Source organism: Hemiscyllium ocellatum, chromosome 5 (genome assembly GCF_020745735.1).
Source record: "Hemiscyllium ocellatum isolate sHemOce1 chromosome 5, sHemOce1.pat.X.cur, whole genome shotgun sequence".
Taxonomy (NCBI): domain Eukaryota; kingdom Metazoa; phylum Chordata; class Chondrichthyes; order Orectolobiformes; family Hemiscylliidae; genus Hemiscyllium; species Hemiscyllium ocellatum.
Genome location: NC_083405.1, coordinates 15,043,426 through 15,069,796, shown reverse-complemented (window position 1 = coordinate 15,069,796; position 26,371 = coordinate 15,043,426). Strand labels below are relative to the sequence as shown.

Here is a 26,371-nt window from a genome sequence, read left to right as displayed (position 1 = left end):
CCTCTGGTTCTGGGCTCTTCCACCCCAGGGAAAAAACAGTGTCTATTTATTCTATCCATTCCTTTCATGATTTTATAAACCTCTATGAGGTCAGCCCTCAGCCTCTGATGCTCCATGGAAACCAGCTCCAGCCTATTCAGCCTCTCCCTATAGCTCAACTCCTCCAACACTGGCAACAACCTTGTAAATTTTTTCAAGTTTCACAACATCCTTCCAATAGGAAGGAGACCAAAATTGCAAGCAATATTTCAAAAGCGGCCTAACCAATGTCCTGTACAGCCTCAACATGACCTCCCAACGCCTGTCCTCAATGCTCTGACCAATGAAGGAAAGCATACCAAATGCCTTCTTCACTATCCTATCTACCTGCGACTCTACTTTCAAGGAGCTATGAACCTGCACTACAAGGTCTCTTTGTCCAGCAACACTCCCTAGGACCTTATCATTAAGTGTATAAGTCCTGCTAAGATTTGCTTTCCCAAAATGCAACACGTTGCATTTATCTAAATTAAACTCATCTGCCACTCCTTAGCCTATTGGCCTATCTGATCAAGATCCCATTGTAATTGGAGGTAACCTTCTTTGCTGTCCACTATACCTCCAATTTTGGTGTCATCTGCAAACTTACTAACTATATCTGTTACATTCACATCAAAATCGTTTATCTACATGATGAAAAGCAGCGAACCCAGCACCGACCCTTGTGGCACTCTACTGCTCACAGGCCTCAGGCCTCCAGTGTAAAAAACCCAGTCTGTCCAGTCTCTCTTCAGTATTCAAACTCTCCAGTCCAAGCAACATTCAACTAAATTTCCTCTGTACCCTCCCCAGTGCTATCACATTGTTCCTAATAATGTGGTTTGCAGAACTGCGCAATATACTCCCACTTTATCCATCTGTCTAGATACCTTAAGGACTACCTTAAGTACCCTTTGATCCTCAGTACTTTGAATGTCCCTCACGTATTCCCTTGCCTTGTTTGCCCTGCCCAAGTGCATCACATCATATTTATCCAGACTGCATTTGCCATTGATCAGTCCATCTGACCAGCATACCTACATTTTGTGGAAAAATATTAACTTTCTTCATTAGACACCTAACAATTTTCATATGCACAAACTGACAGATAAACTCTCCTACATTCAAGTCAACATCATTTGCGTAAACTACAAACAACAGGGGCCCCAACACTGACCCTGTGGGATCCCACTGGTCACATTCTTCCAGTTGGAAAAACTCCCCTCAACCATCACCCTCTGTTTCCTGCCACTCGGTCAATGATGGACCCAATTTGCCAAATTTTCTTGGATCCCATGGGTTCTTTTCATTGCTATCAGTCTCCTATGTGCGACCTTATCAAAAGTCTTGCTGAAATCCAAGGAGACGATATCAAAAACATTGTTTTTGACAATCTCAAAAAGAACCTCGAGCTGAGCAGAGCAGAGGGCATCAGATGTTGGATTGTTGATTACTGGATCACTCAGCATTGATGGGAAAGCAACAAAAGCAGAAGTCCTGATGTAGATAGAAACCCCAGGGCAAAGGTAAGTGACAGAGAGAACCTGGGACCAACACTCATGAAAACAGCCCTGTGTCTGGGACCCAGTGATGGGACAAAGATCCCCAAAGCCAAGACTGATCATCTCACATCTTAACAGGTAGTATTCTGTACAAGTTCTAAGTGCTTATATTTTACTACTTATTAATATGACAGGTTAAGAATCAAAGAGAGGATGTAGCACAATATGATAATTTAAAGATGCCATTGTACAGCAAAACTCCCATTTCAAGAGTATTTGATTTTTTTTATTTTCCAAAAATGCATTCAATGAATCAAGTTCTGCAAGTATTATTTTAGTTCAGGCTAAATTGCCCCATAGATTTAAATATTTACAGGGTGTGGGAATGGAGAATAAACCCTTTGATCCACCAAATCAATGACCACCCTCAAACACCAAAATTATACTCATCCATTTTACCTGCACTTGGGTCCATAGCCATAGCCAACATGCCCTGGCATTTTAAGTGCTCAGCCAGATGCTTCATAAAATGCTGCATCCTGCCTTCACCACCCTCAGGCAGCGTGTTTGATATTTCTACCAACCTCTTAGTGGAAAAACCTTTCCCCTGGATTTCCTCTAAGCTACTTATTCCTCACCTCAAATTCATGCCCTCTGGTCTTAGACATGTCTGCCACGGGGAAAACATTCTTACAATCTACCCTATCAAAGCCTCTCATCATTTTGAATACCTCAATCAGATCCCTCCTTAGCCTTTTCTGCTCCAGGGACAACAACCCAGCCTATCCACTGTCTTCTTATATCCTGATCAATCTCCTTTACATCTTCTCTAGTGCAATTATGCTCTTCCAATAGTATGGCAAATAGAACTGCACACTGTATTCCATTGGTGGCCTAACCAATGCTCTGTGAAGTCAAATTTATTTTAATACAGTTATACTTCTGAACCCAGGCATACAGCATATCTAGGTTTTAATAACAATACTGTTAAAAACTGGCATTATGGAAAGCATGCACAGTGTACACACTTCATGTAGTTGGGTATCTATTGCAAAGGATTGCTCTTTATGACAGAATCATAACATGTTTACCTGGTGTATTCCAATGGTTATCCATATGCACTTATTATCTAAAATGAATGAACATTTCGGTTGGCATGGACCAGTTTCTGCTGAAGGATCTGTCTCTATGCTGTAAGACTCTATGACTCCAAAGGATCACAGGTGAATTTTATTTAACCATTAATAAACATATTTTGGGGGGAATTTATAAAATAACCTAGTCATTTATTTCAGGTTATCATCAAGCACAAATATACTCTAAACCTGTAAGAAAAGAAGATGGATCCAGTTGGGTGGTTTCCTGAACAGACTGTTTCATTCACTTAGCAGAATGCGCCATTGCCAGAACTTTCCAACAAGCACCAAGACATAGCTTAGTTGCTGTGAGATCTTTTATGTACTCCTGGACTCTCTACCATAGCATGCTGCCCTTGAAGTGGCTGTTAGTGGTGGTAGTGGGAGGGTGCTTTTGATACTGTCACACACTTTCTGCTGAAATGTACCTTCGTAAAGAAAGTCTGATGAGAGGTGCAGTGGTTTTTGTTGAATTTCATGCTGAGCAGCTCTATGATGCAGTACTCTGCGCGTGATGGTGTGGTCCCTGGGATGCACATGGAGACAAACATTGACTGTGCCTGGTGGACTATTAATTCACTCAATGACACTCTTCGGTCTTCCAAAATATTACAAAGGTTCAGCTGGAGTACAGCCCATGTCCTCTATTTGGGATCCACCTTCACCTAGCCTAGAAATCCCGGCCAGTGAATTGGCAGGAACTGGAGGCCAAAGTTTCAGCTCACCTAGGCCGCTGGACAGAACTGTTCTGTGTCCGATCTTACAGGAGTTGAGTGCTGATTATCAAGTGGTGGACTCCACGTTGTGGCACTGGCTGGTCCCTATGGTCTCCCCTTCTGGTTTTATTGCTGACATCCAGAGAACATTGGTTCACTTCTTCTGAGCCTAAAAGATGTACTGGGTCACAGCACAGGTTCTGAGTCTCCCTGTTGATGAAGGCAGTCAATCACTGGCATGTATCCGCACCCAGGTGATGATTTTCTGCCTTCAGATCTTGCAGCAATACCTTGCCTCGTCCTAGGTGGTGCACCTTGGCAATGTATCTCTTCTATCAGGTACGTAGCCTCAATTACGACATGCAGCTCATGTTCATTGCCCCCAGGATGCAACCTGTCTTTTCCCAGGATTTGATCAATGCTGGGACATGGTGATGCATGCTGTGCCGACCGTCAGGAGTAGTGACTATCTTCAGGGAGCCATTGCTCGTAACTCTGCACCTCCATAATCATGGCTTTGAGTGGCTGGCAGAAGGGAGGGCCATTGCATGTGGGGTTGGGGTCATGTTGGCTGGGGTCTGGACTGGATGCCGCTGCAGGGAATTGGCACGCAGGGGGCCTGTGGTGGCTTTGTGGAGACAGCATCACTAACTTACTACATCCCAACGAAGTTTCTCTTGTCAAAGTGGCATCAACTCACCACCAGAGGACCCCAACAATGACGCCACTCACTTGACCCCCCCCAAACACACACTTGTGACGTCAGCAGAATGCGCCCCGCCCCTCCGCCAGGCAGACTGAGAGCTGGCCAAGCCGACCACCAGCCGCTGCGTCACAAACAGGAGAGGCAATGAAACCATGACGCAGGTGACGTAGCGACGTCACGTGGAAGGGATAAGATGGCGAGTGGACGGCTGTGGTGGCTGCTAGGTAGCAGTGATGCTGGGCAACAGCAAAACCGGTGCAAGCCGGCGGCGGCGGCTTCTGGCGATCGCAGTGCCGACACGCTCCCAGAGGAGGGAGGCGCCCCTCAGCCCGCACCGGAGGCTGACAGTGAGCAGAAGTGGAATGATTCCGATTCACTGTGGATGTTGTTGCTGAGTTATCTGGAGACCGCTGTGACCGGGCACAGACCGGGATGTAGTGTTGTCGTGTTCATCTGCTGTAATGCACTGTTCTGGTAAGAGTGAGGCCCGGGGAAATGTCCCTCCCCCCCCCCCCCCCCACCCACCTCAAAACGTGCGGGCAAGCGTTTCTACCTCACTAGGACAGGGAGACAACAGGAGTGGGCTTGGGCATGCTTGACTTTAACCACATCCAGGAGGAGAAAGTGAGGTCTGCAGATGCTGGAGTATCAGAGCTGAAAATGTGTTGCTGGAAAAGCGCAGGTCAGGTAGCATCCAAGGAGCAGGAGAATCGACGTTTCGGGCATAAGCCCTTCTTTCCTGAAAAAGGGCTTATGCCCGAAACGTCGAATCTCTTGTCCCTTGGATGCTGCCTGACCTGCGCTTTTCCAGCAACACATTTTCAGCTTTAACAACATCCACACAAAGCTTGGAGGCTGAATTTGATTTCAATGATATTGAACCAGCTTTGATATTGATAGTAAAGCACTATTTAAAACCGGCTTGGAGATCTCGAGCAGTTTGCACGGCTACTTTTCTGTGTATTACCGTGGGCCCTATCGCATATGCATCGCTTTATAGTCCGTAGATTGCACGATTATCAAGTGTTTGCACCTCCATAGCATGTTGGGGATGATGGCTCTCTTTTGGATCGAAGATCTGAATGCGCCATCGCTCATTTCAGCTGTTGTTAACAGGTGGAGTGGAGTAATCAATAGTTCAATGGAAACATTAGTGACGAAATGGATTTAAGTTTTATGTGAGACATTCTTGCAATTGCGTGTAGAGAGACTGGTAACAACAAGCCAGGAAGCAACAGGAGGCGGAGAAGCAGACTTTTGGGGTCGGTGACCCTTTGATCAAAATCGCTGCAGGACCCTCAGAAAATAGAGGGAGGAGGCTGAGGGAAAAGTAGATTCCATAGATGGATGCAGGTCAGGAGTTATTGTTACAGGTCAGTGGGAAGAATGGAAGAGATAGATGGGCAGGAAGATGGATGGGTAAGATCAGGTCAAGGAGAGGAGAGTAAGGGCTGGATGTGGGATGAGATTGGTGGTGGGGAGATAGTGAAGCTAATGAGGGGGGCCTGGAAAGATTACTTGAAATTGGATGACTTGGTGTTAAGTCCTCTGGGCTGGAAGCTGCCCAGGTGGAAAATGAGGTGTTCTTCCAAATTGCTGTAAGCTTCCACTTTATAGTGTTTTGCTGCAGCATTGGAAAAGGCCAAGGTTGGACATGATGGAGGGGGAATTGAAATGGGCAGTGACCGGGAGGTCAGGCCAGCCACTTAGGGCTAGTAATGAAGCTTGGTGACATGTTCACCCCATCTCTGTTTGGTCCCACCAATGTAGAAAAAGCACTGGCTGCAGTAGACTAGGTTGGAGGAGGTGGTGAACCTCTGTCTCACCTGGAATTTTTGGAGCATTACTACTTGAGGTAGCTGAGGAGCAAGATTGTAAGACATAGAATTTATAGCAAAGATCACTGTGTCATGCAACTGAAATGGTATATTGAACAAACCTGTTACATTTTTCATGTTTTAGAATGGGTTGCAGGTTTTGGTTCATTAATATGTTAATCCCAAAACTTCTTTCAAATCACGTTCTTGAGATAACTTAAGGTTTTATGAAAAACAAGTGACATATTGGCTCAAACCTTGAATTCAAGTTGTGAGGTTAGTCTGTCTGTATCCCAATTTTGAGCCAGACTGGTTCTGTTTCCAAAGCAGGAATTTATAAAACGTTACATGGATTGACTGCCTGCATTAACTGCTTTCTGAACAAAATAGAATGTATCTGCAAATACAATTTTGCAAATGCAAATTCACCCTATAGATTGATATGTGTGTCTATATGAGATGGAGAGAGATTAGATTAGATTACTTAGTATGGAAACAGGCCCTTCAGCCCAACAAGTCCACACCGACTCTCCGAAGAGCAACCCACCCAGACCCTACACCTAACACTATGGGCAATTTAGCATGGCCAATTCACCTAACCTGCATGCTTTTGGAATGTGGGAGGAAACCGGAGCACCTGGAGGAAACCTATGCAGACGTGGGGAGAATGTGCAAACTCAACACAGGCATTTGCCGGATGTGACACAGTGGTGAGCTCTTCTGTTAATTAATTGAAATGCCCAGAAAAACTCAGCTCACCTTGTAATCTTTAAGTATGACTGACAGCCAACTCCCAAATTCCATTCTTTGAATAAAATAATATTGATTTTATTCTTAACTCTAAAAGTGAACATTAAACAACAACTGTCACAATTCTATGTCCCCCCCCTTTCTCTTAAGTGCTTATTATCTTCCTCCACTCAGAACAAAAACTAATCCAATAAAATGCTTATTTAAATCCCACTTAATTTCACAACCATATGGCGACTGTTGTCTTTGGTGTCTTCTTCTGGCTGAAAATCCCCCTTAGTCGTCGTCTTTCTTTTTACTATGAATGTCTTAAATATGGAAAGGTAAGTTTGATAGTGTTTCCTAATTTATTGGGTCCCCGTCAATGGCAGTTGCTCTGTCTCCATGCCTTCCCTTTTACATCCCCCAATATCGAATTGTCTCATTGGTTCGATGTTGGCACAACAATAAATTCAAATTCGATTATATTATAGTATCCTGGGCATAATTTAAACTGGCTAAGTTGGAATTGTTAAATTAAATTGACAATCGACTCTGATATGGAGAAAGTTGAGGACTGTAGATGCAAAGCCCCAAGGGATCCTTCCACATCCATCACAAATTCACCTGCACCTCCACACACACCATTTAGTGCACCCAATGTGGCCTCCTATACATTGTGGAGATAGGCCGCCTACTTGCGGGACATTTCGGAGAACACCTCTAGGACACCCGCACCAACCAACCCAACCGCCCCGTGGCTGAACACTTTAACTCCCCCTCTCACTCTGCCAAGGACATGCAGGTCCTTGGCCGCCTCCATCGCCAGACCATGGCAACATGACGCCTGGAGGAAGAGTACCTCATCTTCTGCTTAGGAACCCTCCACCCACCAGGGATGAATGCAAATTTCTCCTCCTTCCTCATTTCCCTCCCCCCTACCTTTTCTCAGTCCCAACCCTCGGACTCAGCACCGCCTTCTTGACCTGCAATCTTCTTTCCGACCTCTCCGCCCCCAACCCCTTTCTGGCCTATCACCCTCACCTTAACCTCCTTCCACCTATCGTATTCCCAACGCCCCTCCCCCAAGTCCCTCCTCCCTCCTTTTATCTTAGCCTGCTTGGCACACCCTCCTCATCCCTGAAGACGGGCTTATGCCCGAAACGTCGATTCTCCTGCTCCTTTCATGCTGCCTGACCTGCGCTTTTCCAGCAACACATTTTTCAGCTCGGATATCCATTTTACAGCTAAATGTTACGTATTTTCAATTTTTCAGTACGCCGAGACTGCCATCTAGTCATATCACAGGTGCTTGTTATCTCTCAGTTCAGAACAACATTCGCATTCTCTCGAAGGTGCAGTAGATGCCTTCACCTTCATAACTGAACAATGGTCTATTTAAGATTCATCAGCTGTTTAAAGGCAAGAAGTGCAGGTGTAGGCAAGTTCTTGGTGAGCTGCTCGTCCTCATCGATAAGGTGTTGCAGGCCTGTGAAGAGCAAGGCCTAGTTTTTCTGTTCCCAGACAGTACTGGGCAATGAAGGGTACTCTCTCGGTCACATCCCATATCTGTCTCCTCAAGAGGCCATTACTGTTTCTCGCTGTGGTGAATTGGTGATTGATGAGTTGAGCATTGTACATTGTTCGTATGAGGGCATCCTTCAGCACCTCGAGGTGTCCGTCGCATTCCTCCTCATCTGAACGGATCCTGTGTGCATGTTGAGTTTCTTCCTAGGGGGTGGTTGTTTTACTATGAATAGGGTGGAAGCTAGAGAAGTGAAGCGCTGTGCAGTTATCCGTGAGTTTGCAATAGAGTGACAGTGAGGTGCCAGTCCTTGATGGAGATGTGTGTGTCCAAGAATGAGACAGATATTAATGAGTAGTCCATGGTAAGTCTGATGATGGGATGAAACTTGTTGATATCACTGTGCAGTTATTTCAGTGACTCCTTACCATGGCTCCAGAGGAAGAAAATGTTGTTGATATATCTGGGGTGTACTACTGGTTGGAGGTAGTGTGCAACAAAGACGCCTTGCTTGAACTTGTGCATGTAAGTTTTGCCATATTTGGGTACAACTTTGGTCCCCCATGGCTGTTCCATGTGTCTGGATGAAGAACTGATTGTCGAAGGTGAAGAGGTTGTGATTGAAGGTGAAACAGATGAGTTATAGGAAGATGCTTATAGGTTAGTAGTTGTTGGTGTTGAGTACTGAGGCTGTTGCTGCAATGCCGTTATCGTGGGGGATGCTGGTGTAGAGTATCCAAATGTCCATTATAACGAGGAATGGTCCTGGTTTGACTAGTCCTTGGGTGCTGAGTTTCTGTAAGAAATCTGTAGTGTTACGACAAGCTGGGGGTCCCCTGTACAATGAGTTTTGAGATGCTCTTGCCATGGCCATAGATATTCTGCCTGACACAATAGGCTGACCAGGTATGTTGGCTTTGTGTATCTTTGGAAGGCAATAGAAGTCCCTGATGTGGGATGAGAGTGCGCAGGGAACTCTGTAGCACTTGATCAAAAGTCTTGATCATGCTGTTTAGTTTACAGGTGTTTTCTTAGGTCAGATTGGTCGGTAGTTGCCTGTAGTGTTCCTGATTGTTCAGTGTCTGTATACTTGCAGTATTCTGTCCTAGTCTGAATGACAATTGCTCTTCCTTTTATCTGCAGGTTTGATGACAATGTTGTGATTTGGTTTTGAAAGCACTGATAGCATTGTGTTGTGATTGGGTGACGTTTGCTCTACCTTGTGCATGTGGCTGATGAATCGGAATCTGGCGTTTACACATTTTCTGACTGTTTGTTTGAGCATACATGTTATGCCCAGGGCAGTGGCTCACCGGAGGGGACGAAATTGGCTCCTCCTTTGGTTGCTCCACTACGGAGTTGTCCGATCACTGTTCCAGTTTGTCAGATGTCTCACTGGGATCTCAGGCAGTCAATCCATGGAGCATTTTATAAATTCCTACTTTGGAAATAGAACCAGTCTGGCTTACCTTTTGGGATACAGACAGACTAACTTCACACCTTTAACACACAGTTTGAGCTGAGATGTCACTTTGTTTTTATAAAACCTCAAGTTATCTCGACATTGTGATTTGAACAAAGTTCTGAGATTTAATACAATTGAGCGAAAACCTGCAATCCTTTCTAAAAGACGAAAGACTTACCTGCAACCTGGGTTTGTTCAGGCTGTTGTTTCAGTTGCATGACGTTGTGATCTTTTGCTATAAATTATGTCTTATGATCTTGCTCCTCAGCTACCTCATGAGGTGCAGCGCTTTGAAAGCTATTACTTCCCAATAAACCTTTGGACTATGATCTGGTGTTGTGACTTTTAATTTTGTCCACCCTGCTCCAACACCAGCACCTCCACATAACCTGGAAGGACTGTTTTGGGACCCAGGATGGAGGTGAGGGAAGTGGAGTATGGGCAGGTTAGATTAGATTAGATTCCTGACAGTGTGGAAACAGGCCCTTCGGTGCAACTAGTCCTCACCGATCCTCCGAAAAGCACCCACACAGACACAGGGAGAATGTGCAAACTCTACACAGACAATCACCCGAGGCTGGAATCAAACCTGGGCCCTTGGTGCTGTGAGGCAGCAGTGCTAACCACTGAGCCACTGTGCTGCCCCAAGTGTTGCACCTTTCTGTGACTTGGGGCGGGGGGGGGGGGGGGGAGTTGTTGGAGTGTGGTGCAAACCAAGGAGTAACGAAGCAACTGGTGCTGGTGAAAGGGGGGTGGGGGGGATGGTTTGGGTGGTACAGTCTGATTGGAGTTGGCAGAAGGGTTCACAATTGTGCAGTGACTATATTTTTGAGATTAAATGCTAAAGAATAGAAAATTTATCGAGTGACAAGCTGTGTATGGGTACTGTATTATGTGCAATTTGAAATTGCAATTGTTGAGTTTGTACTGTTTTGTTTTCTTACCTTCCCCCTCCTCTGCTTTTCAGGTTTCTAGCTTTAACGCCTTGGAGGTTTTATTCCCTTCTTGCTTTGGGCTTCCTTTGGTTGGTTGTTATGGAAACCATGAAAGCTTTGGTTTTGTTCGCCATGAATGGTAAGAAGGATGTGTAAGTGCTGTCTCTTTCTTTAAGAATTGTTATCAAGGTTCAGAGAAGAACAGACAGTTTCATTGATCAGTCATTGCTTAGCTTTTTATTTTCATATCTGAACACTATAATGACATAACAGAAGATGGAACATTAAAATCTGGAATGACCTGTTGGTGCAACTCTGCATTTGCACCTAAATTTCTAATTTGTGGTTTTGATGATAGTTGGGTGTTGTGAATGTCTCATTTTAAGTAAATGATTAACAGGTCTTAGTCTGCTAAGATCAGGACAACATTAACTTTAAATAGCCTGTTACTGTAGCTTCATCTTGCCACAAAGTGGCAGGAGATTCAAACAAATGTATAGCATAGAAACAGACCCTTCAGTCCAACCTGTCCGTGCTGACCAGACATCCCAACCCAATGCTAGCACTTGGCCCATATCCCCCTCAGCCCTTCCTATTCATACACCCATCCAGATGCTTTTTAAATGCTGCAATTGTACCAGCCTCCACCACTTCCTCTGACAACTCATTCCATAAACACAGCACCCACTGCATGAAAATGTTGCCCCTTTGGTCCCTTTAAAACTGTTCCCTCTCACCCAAACCTATGCCCTCAAGCTCTGAACTCCCCCTACCCTCAGGGAACAGGCATATGCCCCTCATGATTTTGTAAACCTCTACAAGGTCACCCCTCAGCCTCTGACACTCTAGGGAAACAGCCCAAGCCTATTCTGTAGCTCAAATACTCCAACCCTGGCAACATCCTTGTAAATCTTTTCTGAATCCTTTCAAGTTTCACAACTTTTTCTGATCGGAAGGAGACCAGAATTGCATGCAGTATTCCAAAAGTGGCCTAAGTGATGTCCTGTACAGCTGCTACATGTCCTCCCAACTCCTATGCTCGATGCTCTGACCAATAAAGGAAAGCATAAAAAACATCCTCTTCACTATCCTATCTACCTGTGACTCTATTTTCAAGGAGCTATGAACCTGCACTCCAAGGTCTCTTTGTTCAGCAGCACTCCCTAGGACCTTACCATTAAGTGTATAGGTTCTGCTCTGATTTGCTTTTCCAAAATGTAGCACCTCCCATTTATCTAAATAAACTTCATCTGCCACTTCTCATTCCTTGGCCCATCTGATCATGGTCCCGTTGTGCTCTGAAGTAACCATGTCTGCTGTCCACTACACCTCCAATTTTGGTGGAGAGCAAGACTGTGATGTTTTCACTTCAGGAAACCATGTATGTTGTTTGATTAGTATTTCACTGTCCCACTTGACCACTGAAACTACATCTCCCCAAGTCTCTGGCTGTCGACATCCTTCTTCGCGCCCCCCCCCCTTCCCCCCTCCACTTTCAGACACCCAGTATTCCCAACACTTTTTAGAATGGTTTGGGAATTTAAGCCCTCCGTGGAGTCTCTTGGTCTGTGCTGGCTGAAGGAGATTTGACCGATGACTTCATTTATGAATAAGGTCATGAACTGGATATTTCAAATACAGTAACTCTGTTCTGTTGATTGATTTACATTTGAAATGAGTGCAAGCCTGCTCTGTTGCACTTTTATCATTCTCCGTTTGTGTGGGGCTTTCTTTTCTGATGGGTACATCATAGAATGCGTTCTGGAAAGTGTCCAAAGACAGCACACAGTGGTTCTCCTGTATCCATTCTGGTTGGGGCTTCCTCACGACATGCTAATACATTAGTCAATACAATTTCTCCTTCATGAAGCTAAGCTGACGGTGCTTGATTTAGATGATGACTTATCACATGTTCTGCTATTACTTCACTAATTCATTCAATACTTCTCCAACAATAAATGTTATGTGAATTAACCTAGTTACCCATATGGATATCACATTGGTAGTTTTCTAATCCTCAAGTATCTCTGGAGAATCCAGAGATTTTTGGAAAATGATTACTCCTGCATCCACAGTCTCTATACCAACTTCTTTTATGATCCTTGCTTGCAAGCTATCAGGGCCAGGGGACATGGGTATCTTTAGCCCAATTACATTGTTTAATATGACATCTCTAGTAATGATATTTAATTCCTCTCCCTCTGTATTCTTTACTACTGATGTAATGTTTCAAGTAACTTCCACAGTGAAGATTGATGGAAAAAAAAATCTGTTTGATTCCTCTGCCATTTTGCCGGTTCCCCATAACCATGTTCCCAGATTCACTTCCTAAGGGGCTTATGTTCACTTTGACCCTAATTTTTTTTTAATATTTAAAGAAGTTTCCTTGGTGAGATTTTATGCTCTTCACTTGTTCGCTGTTAGAATTCTATTTTTGCTCTTGATATCTTCCTTTTGCTGGATTCCGAATGTATCCCAGGGTGGTGGGGCACGCACCAAACAGCCCCACTACCCTGTGGCCAATCACTTCAACTCACCCTTACTCTCTCCCAAGTACACGCAAATCCTGGGCCGCCTCCACCACCAAATCGAAGACCCCCCCATCTTCTGCCTCAAGACCCTACACAGCATCAGCATTGACTTCACCAGTTTCCACATTTTGCCCCCTTCTCTTTCCCCCCCCAAATTCCAAGTCCAAATCTCCATCTCGGCACTTCCCATCTCACTTGGCCTGACGTTCCTGTCTGCTCCACCCTCCCCACCAACCTATCACTGTCACCTGCCTGTTCCCCAGCCTCACCCCACTCCCCTATTTATCTTTCAATCTCCTTCCTGATGAAGGGTTTATGCCCCAAACATTTGACTCTTCTGCTATTCGAATGCTGCTTGACCTGCTGTGCTTTTTCCAGCACTTACTCTTTGCTATTTTCCCTTTATTCTTTCCCAAGTTGGGGCCTTAGCTTGCAAACCTAGTTGCTTCTGCCCCTTGCTGGAGTATCTATGATTCCTTGTACAGTTGCTGATTACATGAGAACACCAAATGGGGTTGTAAACAGCACCAGTTTATGGTGTACATTGCCATTCTATTAGCCTCAATCAGCAACAGTTCCTTGGACAGGGTGTCATTTCTACACATGGTATTTCACTGGTCACGACTGACTGTACCAACTACAGCCGCAATGAGGATTCCTTTCTTCTTATAACTCCACAGTTTTGCCAGAAAATGTTGCCTTTTATTTTCCTTATGCATTTGACTTCATAATCGACTTAAGACCTAAACAGTCTTAAGTTTTGGACAGGATGAGCTCCCAGATGATGTCCAAAACAACTTGTACTTTCCTTATCTACATATATTGTCTGATTTACCTCGTTCCATGGCAGCAGTATTACTAACATTATGACAAGAGCAATCAAGATCAGATGTTGTTTAATCATCTGTTCTTTCATTTTCTTTTGAAAGATTTTCACCTTCTGTTGCTAACAGGCCAAATTTTGCAAGGATTAATTGAAACCCAGGGAAAAAAAGAAACCACAAGTAAGACTGCGCGTTCCACTTTTCCTTGAAGTGTGTGCTTACTGTCTGTGCCTTTTCAGTCAGTGTTTGGTGGGATGAGGCAGCTTTACAAACAGTAATGGCTGGAATCTTGGTTGAGTTTCTTTAACTGCTTTTCCTTAAAGCAGATTTTGCATTTTTTTGGTGATGTGTTGTATGCATTGATTGTCGCTAGCTCCTTCTCTTAGCTTAAATATATTGTAAATATCAAGATAACAATTGTTTTTATTTACATTTCTTCATTTTAATCAGATTTCTGATCTTCTTTGATATGACTCAGACACCCTTAACATCCTCTAAATTTTGATCACTTTCCCAGTCTGCATTTTCTTTTTGAGTTTCACCTTGCTTTCTGCAAAGTGCACGCATACTTCACCAGGCCCCAAAGAACAATTTTTATATCGGGTTCATTTCCTACAATATTTCTTAGTCTGTAATATTACTAAAATTTGGTGAACCCCCTTTTTTTTGCAAGTTCTGTGCTTCTGGTGCTCTTGGTTCCTGCTATCCTAACATATCCAACATGGAAAACCATGTTGTTTTGTTTTCCAAACACTTTCACTGGATTGACATGATACCAACTGGCTTTAGAACCTAAGTGACCCAACTTATTTTTTGCCAACAAAAAGGTGTTGGGTCTGGACCATGACTACTTGTCCCACATTGAATTCTACTGGGTGCACCTTTCCATCAAAATAAGCTTTACTCCATTTTTGCATTCTTCCCATGTTTTAGTGCAGCTATCTTTTGGACCGCCTACAAATTTCCCACTCATCTCACAAATTTCTCATGCTTATCGTGGTTAGTTCTGATTCAGGAAAGGTTGAATCCCAGCAATAAATATCTCTATTCTTGTCTTTGACATGTGCATGCTGAGCATGTAGAGAGCAACTCCAGTAGAACTGGATATTATATTTCTATTCACAAAGGGAGAACCACATTGCATGTGAAGTTGTTTTGTTGCAAGGTCCTTCTTGTAATCCCCTTTTGAGTTCTGCTCATGTTTTCTACTATTCTGTTGCTTACCACCTTGGAGTTCAATGTGGAATTTTGGATTCCCATTAACTTGCATTATCTGGGCAGTGAGGTGACTCCGATCTGACCCCATACTGTGTGGCAGTTCCCATCGGGTGAACACCTGCCTTAGCAAAGTATACTATGACTCTGAGATAGCTGTACGATGTATCTATTTTGTAGGAAAAGCTTGGTGAATGTATGATGGACCTCCAAGATGTATTTGAATTCACCCCTGCATGAGGTTGGTGATCCCACATAATAAGTCTGTAAGCTTTCCGGTCTCCATTCACTGGTCCTGTATGCCTGAACGCTCACCCCCTGAGTTTATTGATCATGATGTTTTGAGCATAGAACAGACAGTTTTCCATAGTGTAGTGCACATCCTCTCCCATGCCAGGCCACATCATAAATCCTTTGTTCTGTTTACTGCAGCTTCCCCACCCTGATGTCCTCAAAGGTCATGGCACTGATTATTTGGTTTCTGTCCTATCTGGTATCCTGTAATTACCTTCCTATACTACCAATTGTTTGTCAATTAAATGTTAGGTTTTTATCTGTTACAGTCAGTTGGGCATTCTCCTTTCTGTATCTGTCTTTCTGTTTTGTCCCTGACTGGGCTTCCACGAGGTCTTCAACCTGAATTTGAGATTGTTGCAGTGACTTCTCCCTTTTCCCTGAGATAATTCATTATCTACAGAAAACAGGTAGACCATATGTAATCCCTGAGTCTAGATGGGGGAAAAGAACTTTTTGAATTGTATCCAAAATGGAAGGGCGGGAAAAAGTTGTGGCTGTAAGAGCTGTTCCCCTTTTTTTTAAACTTTTTTTTGAGGTGTTTCAGGTGTTGTAAGTGATTTCCTCGAATTCCAAGAGTAGCAATTACTGCCTTGTAAGCTGTTACATTGTTTTGGAACTTTGGGGGAAAAATAGTCAAATAATGGCAGTTTTAAAAGGAAGACGACAGACAAAAGGCAGTGAGCACTTTGTCATTGTGGGGAGACAGAGAAAGAGAAAGAAACCTACACTGCTAACTGACACAGCAGTGAATCTGCACAGTTACTGCCTTTGCTGTTTTTGAATTCATGTATTTCTGGACATCAGAGTGCATCGAGGATAAGTTAACAAACAGCAAAATTCACAGCTGACCTTGAAGGAACCTGTGTGGGAGAGCTCACAGCACAAGAACGGACAAGTGCATAGTTTTTAACATGTAACTTTGCTCTAAGGCTGCAGTAGCGAGTAGAGTAATTATATGTTTCATTGAAATCTGTTCCTCGATTTAAATTTTAGAAATCTGAACCGTAAGTCTGAAGAGTCTTTTTGTTTTTTTTTACAGCACTGTTTTTGTGAGTCTGTAGATTGTGAAGGAGCAAAAGATGGCCTTTTGTAGGGTGATGTTCTTCCTGTCGGATGTGGGAGTTTAGGAAGAGTTTTCATTTTCTAATGAATTATCTCTGCAAGAAGTGTGTTTTGGTTGCGAATCCTATCAGAGTGCATTGTCTCTAACTGTTCTCCAAACGATCCAGTGAGGAATTTACAGGAGTATGTTGTGTGATGGATAGCAGTTATCGGAAAGGAGAAAAACCACTGATACAATCAGGTAGATGGATTACCTCAAGCAAAGCTGGGGGAGGGTGGGGACACGAGGTGGGCAGGTAGTGCTGGGGGCTTCTGTGGCTTCCCCATTTCAAACAAGTATACTGGTTTGGAAAACATATGGGGGTGAAGGACTCTCAGGAATGTAGCGCGATCAGCCAAGTTTCTGATATCGAGACAAGCTCTACTGTAATGCAAGGTATGTCAGATTCCAAGTGATCGATTTTTGATAGAGGACTCTCTCTAGAGGCATGGACAGACCTTTCTGCGGCCAGCAGCAAAAACTCAGAATGGTGTATTGCCTCCTTGGTGCCAGAATTAAGGATATCTGAGGGTGCAGAATGCTCTCAAAGGGGAGAGGGACCAGCAGGAGGTCATTGGTTCCAATGCGTACAACGACATAGGAAGGGAAAAGCACAGATTGTGAAGGGAGCATGTACGAAGCTGGGCGGAAATTTAAAAAGGAGGTCCTCAAAGATAGTATTATCTGAGTTACTCCTGGGGCTACGAGCTAGTGAGGGTAGGAATGGGAAGATAGAGCAGATGAATGCGTGGCTGAGGAGCTGGTGCAGGGGAGAAGGGTTTGTATTTTCTGCATCACTGGAATTTTTTCAGGGGTAGAAGTGACCTGTACAAAGAAGGATGGGTAGCTTCTGAATTGGAAGGGGACAAGTATACTGGCATTGAGATTTGCTCGAGCTGCTCAGCAGGATGTAAACTTGTAAGGTGGAGGTTGGGTTGGCGCTGGGACCCAGGGAGGTAGTGAGGAAAGAGATCAATCTGAGACTAGTACAGTTGGAAAAAGGAGCGAGTCAAACAGTCAGGAATGGCAGGAACAAAGCAGAAAACGAGTTAGGACTGATAAATTACACTGCATTTATTTCAATGCAAGAGGTCTAACAGGGAAGGCAGGTGAGCTCAGGGCATGGCTAGGGACTGGGATGTCATAGCAATTAGAGACATGGCTCACGGATGAACAGGACTGGCAGCTTAATGTTCAAGGATACAAATTCTATAGGAAGGATGGAAGAGGGGGGGAATCAAGAGAGGAGGGGGTGTGGCCTTTTTGACAAGGGATAGCAATACTGCTGTACTTAGGGAGGATATTCCTGGGAATACATCCAGCAAAGTTGAAACTGAAAAATAAAGGGATGATCACCTTATTGGGATTATATTATAGACCCCACCCCATAGTTAGTGGGAGATTGAGAAACAAACTTGTAAGGAATCTCCATTATCTGTAAGAATAATAGGATGGTTATGGAAGGGGATTTTAACTTTCCGAACATAGACTGGGACTGGAATTTATTAAGTGTACAAGAAAATGTTTTGCTTTGGGATGTGGATGTACCTACTAGAGAAGATGCAAAACTTGACCTACTCTTGGGAAGTAAGGCAGAGCAGGTGACTGAGGTGTCAGTGGGGGACCACTTTGGGGCCAGCAACCATAATTAGTTTTAAAACAGTGATGGAAAAGGATAGACCAGATCTAAAAGTTCTAAATTAGAGGAAGGCTAATTTTGATGATATTAGGCAACAACTAAAGCTGATTGGGGGCAGATATTTGCAGGTAAGGGTGTAACTGGCAAATGGGAAGTCTTCAGAAATGAGTTAACAAGAGTGCAGAGACAGTATATTTCCATTAGCGTGTAAAGAATGCTGGATGATGAGAAATTGCAGTTTTGATTAGAAAAAGGAGGAGGAATATGTCAGATATAGACAGAAGAGATCAAGAGAATCCTTCGAGTAGAAAGGCAGTAGGGGTATACTTAAGAGGGAAATCAGGAGGGCACAAAGTGGACATAGCTTCAACAAATAGGGTTAGGGAGAATCCAAAGTTTTAAATCTATGAATATATTAAGGACAAAAGGGTAACTAGGAAGAGAATAGGGCCCCTCAAAGGCCAGCCAGGCAGCCTATGTGTGAAACTGCAGGAGATAGGGTCGATAGTAAATTAATATTTTGCATCAGTGGAGGAGGATGTGGAATGTAGGGAGATAGATGGTGACATCTTGAAAAAGGTCTATATTACAGAAGTGGAGGTGCTGGATTTCTTGAAATGCATAAGTGGATAAATCTCCAGGATCTCATCACATGTACCCTAGAACTCTGGGAAAGTAGGAAAGTGATTGCTGGGCCCCTTGCTGAGATGTTTGTATCATCGATAGTCACAGGTGAGGTGCTGGAAGACAGGAGGTTGGCTAATGTGGTGCATTAAGAAAGAGGGCAAAGGAAAGCCACGGAACTGTAGACCAGTGAGTCTGATGTCCGTGGTGGGCAAGCTGTTGGAGAGAATCCTGTGGGACAGGATTTACATGTATTTGGAAAGGCATGGACTGATTAGGGATAGTCAGCATGGCTTTCTGAGTGGGAAATCATATCTCTCAAACTTGATTGAGTTTTTTGAAGAATTAACAAGGAAGATTGAGGGCAGAGCGGTGGATGTGATCTATGTGAATGTCAGTAAGTCGTTCAATAAGGTTCCTTGTGGGAGACTGCTGAGCAAGATTACATCTCATGGAATGCAGGGAGAATTAGCCATTTGGATACAGAGCTGGCTCGAAGATGGAAGACAGAGTGGTTGTGGAGGGTTGCTTTTGAGACTGGAGGCCTGTGATCAGTGGTGTGCCACAAGGATCTGTGCTGGGTCCACCACTTTTTGTCATTTTATATAAATGACTTGGATATGAACATAGGAGGTATCCTTAGTATGTTTTCAGATAACACCAAAATTGGAGGGGTAGTGGATAGTGAAGAGGGTTACCTCCGATTACAATGGGGTCTTGATCAGATGAGCCAATGGGCTGAGGAGTGGCAGATGGAGTTTAATTTCGATAAATGCGCGGTGCTGGATTTTGGGAAAGCAAATCAGGGTGGGACCTATCCACTTAATGGTAAGGTCCTAGGGAGTGTTTCTGAACCAAGAGACCTTGGAGTGTTGGTTCATTGCTCCTTGAAAGGGGAGTTGCAGATAGATAGGATAGTGCCATAAGACCATAAGACATAGGAGTGGAAGTAAGGCCATTCGGCCCATCGAATCCACTCCACCATTCAATCATAGCTGATGAGCATTTCAACTCCACTTACCAGCATTCTCCCCGTAGCCCTTAATTCCTTGTGACATCAAGAATTTATTAATCTCTGCCTTGAAGACATTTAGCGTTCCAGCCTCCGCCGCACTCTGCGGCAATGAATTCCACAGGCCACCACTCTCTGGCTGAAGAAATGTCTCTGCATTTCTGATCTGAATTGACCCCCTCTAATTCCAAGGCTCTGTCCACAGGTCCTAGTCTCCTTGCCTAATGGAAACAATTTCCTAGCGTCCATCCTTTCCAAGCCATGTATTATCTTGTAAGTTTCTATTAAATCTCCCCTTAATCTTCTAAACTCCGATGAATACAATCCCAGGATCCTCAGCTGTTCCTCGTATGTTAGACCAACCATTCCAGGGATCATCCGTGTGAATTTCCGCTGGACACGCTCCAGTGCCAGTATGTCCTTCCTGAGGTGTGGGGACCAAAACTGGACACAGTACTCCGAATGGGGCCTAACCAGAGCTTTATAAAGTCTCAGTAGTGCAACGGTGCTTTTATATTCCAACCCTCTTGAGATAAATGATAAAAATGAAGAAGGTGTTTGGTATGCTTTCCTTTATTGGTCAGAGCATTGAGTACAGGAGTTGGAAGGTCATGTTGTGGTTGTACAGGACATTGGTTAGGCCACTGTTGGAATATTGTGTGCAATTCTGGTCTCCTTCCTATCGGAAAGATGTTGTGAAACGTGAAAGGGTTCAGAAAAGATTTACAAGGATGTTGACAGGGTTGGAGGGTTTGAGCTTTCGGGAGAGGCTGAATAGGTTGAGGCTGTTTTCCCTGTAGTGTCGGAGGCTGAGGGGTGACCTTTATAGCGGTTAATAAAATCATGAGGCATGGATAGGATAAATAGACAAGGTCTTTTCCTTGGGGTGGGGGAATCCAGAACTAGAGGGCACAAGTTTAGGCTGAGAGGGGAAAGATATAAAAGAGGAACAACATTTTCACGCAGTGGGTGATGCGTGTATGGAATGAACTGCCAGAGGCAATGGTGGCGGCTGGTACAATTGCAACACTTTGAAACCCATCTGGATGGGTATAGGAATAGGAAGGGTTAGAGCTTTGTGGGCCAAGTGCTGGCAAATGGGACTAGATTAGGTTAGGATATCTGGTCGGCATGGACAAGTTGGACCAAAGGGTCTGTTTCCGTGCTGTACATCTCTAGGAGTCTGACTCCATGAGATGAGTAGAATTTGGGGTTTAGAGAATGTAGCAGTAACTATTGATTTCTGAAACAACTGGTTAGAAGACTGCTTTTCTGCAAAAGCAATCAAAATGACCTCTTGCTACGGATTTTCTTATGTGTTCCCTTATCCTCCTTTAAGCAAGGCTAAACATATTTTAAAATCTGATATTTCAATGCTGTGCAGTCTAATTCATTAACTCAGTGGGTCTTTTGTTACTTGTTGAAGAACATGTTCTATTTTGAAACCCAAATAAATGACAGATTTGCAGCTATCAATAAAGAAAAGGAAAATCAAATGTTGTATGGATTTTGCAAAATAGTTCATGCTGCATATAAATGTGTTGTTCTGTTTTAAAATGTTTCGTGGAAGATTCGCTATGGCTAAATTGTTTATTATAAAATAAGAGCCCAAACAAAAGCAGAAATTACTGGAGAAACTCAGCAGGTCTAGCAGCATCTGTGGAGAGAAAGAAGGATCACTGGATTCATTGTGAATTGTTTTCTCTCAACAGAAGTTGGCCAGATGTGCTGAGTTTCTGCTTTTGCCTTTATGGCTCTGAATATGGTATCTAAACCACATTGGTGAACATGGTGCCAAGTGTTAAATCCTTTTCTCTTACTGCATTTATAGCATTAATAAGAATCCAATTTAACTGACAAATGCAGTGTGTAATTCATGTATGATTTTGCTAACACTGTAACTTTTCAATAGGTTGGAGGAGAAGCAAGATCCTGAATGGAAGGTATGTGCCATAATAAACTTTTTTTTAAGCCCTGAATTGAATGCTGCAGATGCTGGTTTCCTATTATCAAGTCACCCTTAAGTTACATATACAGAGTCCTTGACACAGATTTAACTCCCTCGAAGCCAGCTGTCAGCATGAATACTGGTGAGTTTTTTTGTCAGCTAGGGCTCCTTGATTAAGTCTGTTAGTCTAGGTCTAATCAGTGAACTTGTATTCTAACCTAGCTGACCATGTCACTATATTCCACCCCTTTTGATTTTGAGGGGATTTCTGTTTATAGTTCCTCCCAGGGCATTATAGCATTGGGTCAAGTTCTGACAACTCTGCTTCTGATACAGGCAGTATGTAATGCCCAGTAGCTCTGACACTGCGACCAGAGTATCTTGGAGGAAGTTCATTCTCTTTAAGCAGTATGAGCATCCGCCGTGTCCATCTCTGATTTCGAAGTTTCTTCATTAATTGATGGACCGGGAGAGCTCATGAGTTCCGGGACAGTCAGAAAGGCTGTTGAAGAGCTGGGCAAGTTTTGCTTTTGCACAGTTTGCAGCTTTTGTGCATCCATGTGCTTGTTCTGGACTGTCTTGACCTATCAAAACTTTAAGTCACTGAACATGACCTGAGTTGGACCATGCTGACTAGTTTACTTCCAGATGATTTCCATATAGGAATGAACCTGAATGGGAGGGAAGCATGATCTGTAAGTGTGGGTCTCTCAATGTGGGGATCTGCTATGCATGCACGTCACTGTGTGTCCGTGTGTGTGTGGATGTCGCTCTGTGTCCGTGTGGGTTTGGATGTGTTGGTACCAATCTGTGTGTGGGTCAGCATGCTGTGTGCGTGTGCCTCAGTTTAACGGTGGGCGTGCGTGTGCCACTTTTTTTGTGCTGTGTGTGTGGAACTCTCTTTCTTTTTTTTGTTTATTTGGTTGGGCATGTGTGCATCTGTCACTGCATTTGTTGCTATGAATCTCTCTTTCCTTCGATCTCGCTGTGTCTCTTCTTTCTCTTCTACCCCCTGGCTCGCTAGTGTGCGCACAACTCTCAATTGTAGAATTTGAATGCAGATTGGAAAAATTGCTTTGCTGCTGATACTAAGTGTCTTTCAGTTTAGGTAATCGAAGATCTATTTGTTTTCTGATAATTATTGGTACCATAACAATATTGCTTGGGTGATTCTGTTTGGAAGAAATATCAGTTGTTGTAGAGGCAGACGTTTACATTGGTCCCAGTGATTTTTGTATGTATGTGCGTACACAGTGTTACTTCTCTCCAACCTTATTGTTGTGACTATACGTAAAAATAAATGGCTTGGAGGTGCATTGCCTTGCTAGTCGTTAAAATAATGGCTGAGGAGCGATTTGTAAAGACAGTTGGCATTCTAAGACATTCCATCTTGTTTGGCTATATTTTCCAACATTTTAATTCACTCTATAAAGATAGAAACATTTAATTTTCAAAGAAAAACCTGAGAATTTTGCTTATTCTTGTGTAAATATTTTCATGCGATCTGTGTTGTTTGAACTAAAACACAAATTACTGGAGAAGTTCTGTAGGTCGAGCAGGATCTGTGGAGAGAAAGCAGAGTTAATATTTTGAATCCAATAACTCTTCAGAATAAACTGTTCAAAGTAAGCCAGGGAAGAATAAAACTTAGGTGATAATGTGGGTCATTTGAAAAGGGGAAATCCGATTACATGTGCTAAAAACAAACAGCAGCTCATGTCCTGACTGGAATTTTGGGCGAGTTAGTGTAAAAGACATGAAAGGAAGTTTTCAGGCTCTAAAATGGTTTAAACTGTAATTAGAATCTTGATGGCCACAGAGTTTCCAAGTGGCAAATGAGATGCTGTTCCTCCAGCTTGTGCTGACATTAGCTGAAGCTGATAGCAAATCTGAGACATCCATGTTGACATGGGAACACTGTGCTAAAGTGGTAAGCAAATGGAAACTCAAGGTCATCTTTGCAGACAGAATGTAGCAATCACCTAGCAACTGTTTAATCTCCCCATTGTGGAGCAATAAATACAATAGGTAACTCACTGCTTGACCTGGAGGGTATGTCGGAGTGTTTGGAAGGTGAGGGAGGCAGTAAATAGGTAACTGTTGGATCTTCTGTGATTTGCATGGGAAGGTGCCGTGGAATGGGGTAATAAAGGACCCAGGATTTCACAGTGGGAATGATTCCTTTGGAATCTTGGCAAAGGTGGGGGCAGGAATATGTCTGCTGGTGATTTCCTGCTGGAAGTGGCAGAAACAGCCTTTGGATGTGAAGATTGGTTGGGTAGAAAGTGAGGACCAAGGGGTCTTTATTGTTGTGAAAGGGAGAGAAGGTAGAAGTGCGGAAATCAGTCAGACACCGATTCTAGTTTTGTTTCAATTACCAGGTCAGCAGTCCTTTTTATTTGTTTGAACTAGTTCAGTTCGGTGTGGGGCAAAATGGAATTTGATTACTTTTTCTTTTGAAGTTTTTATATTTTCAAAGTGGTTTGGCTGATAGCGGTACTTGGATGGATAGTGATGACACAAGGTATCTGATATGGAGTGGTTGGAATTGTTGAATCCATTCACAGGTTTAAGTAAATTATTGTACATCTCTGAAAGCACAAAGCCAGAACATTTGGCGATTCACCCGTGTGTGTTCGGATCAGTGGTCATCGCTAAACTTGAAGTTGATTTTAGCGCTCTCCTGAGGGATGGCTGTACTCTCATCGAGAGATTGTAGCAGGAAATCAAAGCACGTCGCATGATTTATATAGCAAGCTATTTTAAACAACAGGGGCTGTCACTCTGGTTAATAAAATAGTGAAAGTCATTTAATACAAAGGTCATAACTGATAATATCAAGGAAAGTAATTCTGAAAGGCATCCTGTGCTGGGAAATTTCAGTTCTTGTCATAAACAGAAATAAATGCAGTATTAAGATGAAGTAATGTCACAGAATAGAAAATGCTGAACTTTGTCTTTGCCAAACTGAAAAACTTGAACTTATTTGAAAAGTTACTGGGGAGAAAGTCTTTTTGCACATTTTAAACAGTTTCTTGGCCACTTATTAGCCAACAGCCACAATATACCAAAAAATGATGAGCTATATCTGTATGTGACCTGAACATCTGAATATAAGAAGGGTGAAAATTACTGAAGTTATTTGAAATAAGAGTAATCTTCCAGGTGAGGGGGAAAAAAATCTGAAATTGTTACTGTTGTGCATCAGTAAAGGTTAGGTTTCTATTGCTATCATTTATCAAAGACTAATCACAGGACAAAACAAAAGTTTAAATAGGTACAGTGATTTTTGTTGGCTCCTTTTGGAACAACAGTAAACGGTGCATGCAAATTTGCTTGCTGCTCTGAAATCAAAATCTGAGCTATTATGTTGTGGTGAGACAAGCCAAACATATTCATCATAGAGAGGAGGCAATGTGGGAGGATTCAGGCAGCGAATCTGTGTGCATTCCTTTTGAAACCAATTATGCACAGATATTTTGAACTCGTAGAATCATAGATTCCCTACAGTGTGGAAGCAGGCCATCAGCTCATTGAGTTTGCACTGACCCTCTGAAGAACATCTCACCCAGGAGTCCCCCATCCCATGTAGCTGCATTTTTCAAGGATAGTGCCCAGGGGCGGCATGGTAGCTCAGTGGTTAGCACTGCTGCCTCACAGCGCCAGGGACCCGGATTCCATTCCAGCCTTGTGTGACTCTGTGTGGGGTTTGCACACTTTTTCCCATGTATGGGTGCTCCAGTTTCCTCCCACAGTCCAAAGTTGTGCAGGTCAGGTGAATTGGCCATGCTAAATTGCCAGTAGCGTTCGGTGCATAGTCCGGGGTAAATATAGGGGAATGGGTCTGGATGGGTTACTCTTTGGAGAGTTGATGTGGACTTGTTGGGTCGAAGGGCCTGTTTCTATATTGGGAAGCTAATCTAATAATCCAGTTGGACTTCATACTCCTGGACATTATGTGCAATTTAGCATGGAAAATCCACCCAGCCTGGATGTCTTTGGACTATGGGCGGAAATTGGAGCACCCTGAGTATACCCGTGCAGACACCGGGAGGATTGTGCAAACTCAACACCAACAGTTGCCTAAGGGTGGAATCGAACCTGGGTCTGTGGTGCTGAGAGGCAGCAGTGCTCACCACTGAGCTACTTAGACTTTGAGAAGATTTCAGGCATTGGAAAAAATAGCAAATGCCCCACATTACAAAATAATTGGGGCCTTTGTGGGGGGGGGTGGGAAAGAAGGTGCATAACCATCACATGGTACACAATAAACACATGTTGATTTTTGGTGGCAAAAGGATGTCTTAATGTATTTAGGAATTCATGTGCGATCAAATGAAGACACCATGTGCTTCATGAAAGTGGCTCATATCTGACAAGTTTACGATAGTTTTTGGAAGGTGAAAAAAGGTCAGTAATGGAAAATTAATGACATTGTAATTAATAGCAAAATATGGCAGATACTCAAAATTCAAAATAAAAACAATGTTGGGGAAACTCAGCGGGATTGGCAGCATTCATAGAGAGATAATGAGTAGCTTTGTATGCTTGGATTTCCAAAAGACACATCTGTCACCCGACAGGGTAAATGAGACTGTGGTAGTAAATTGAATAGAGGTTTGATTAATGG

At 43.4% G+C, this 26,371-nt stretch overlaps 1 protein-coding gene across 1 annotated transcript in view; it reads left to right on the top strand.

Annotated features, from left to right (window-relative positions):
• Positions 1-4,179: 4,179 nt before the first annotated feature.
• retreg1 (reticulophagy regulator 1) overlaps positions 4,180-26,371 on the top strand; it is an 82,869-nt gene continuing 60,677 nt past the window's right edge. The window contains exons 1-3 of the mRNA XM_060825317.1: positions 4,180-4,552; positions 10,582-10,688; positions 21,706-21,736. Coding sequence (XP_060681300.1) covers positions 4,272-4,552; positions 10,582-10,688; positions 21,706-21,736 — 419 coding nt within the window. The 5' untranslated portion in view covers positions 4,180-4,271. The remainder of the gene's footprint in view (positions 4,553-10,581; positions 10,689-21,705; positions 21,737-26,371) is intronic.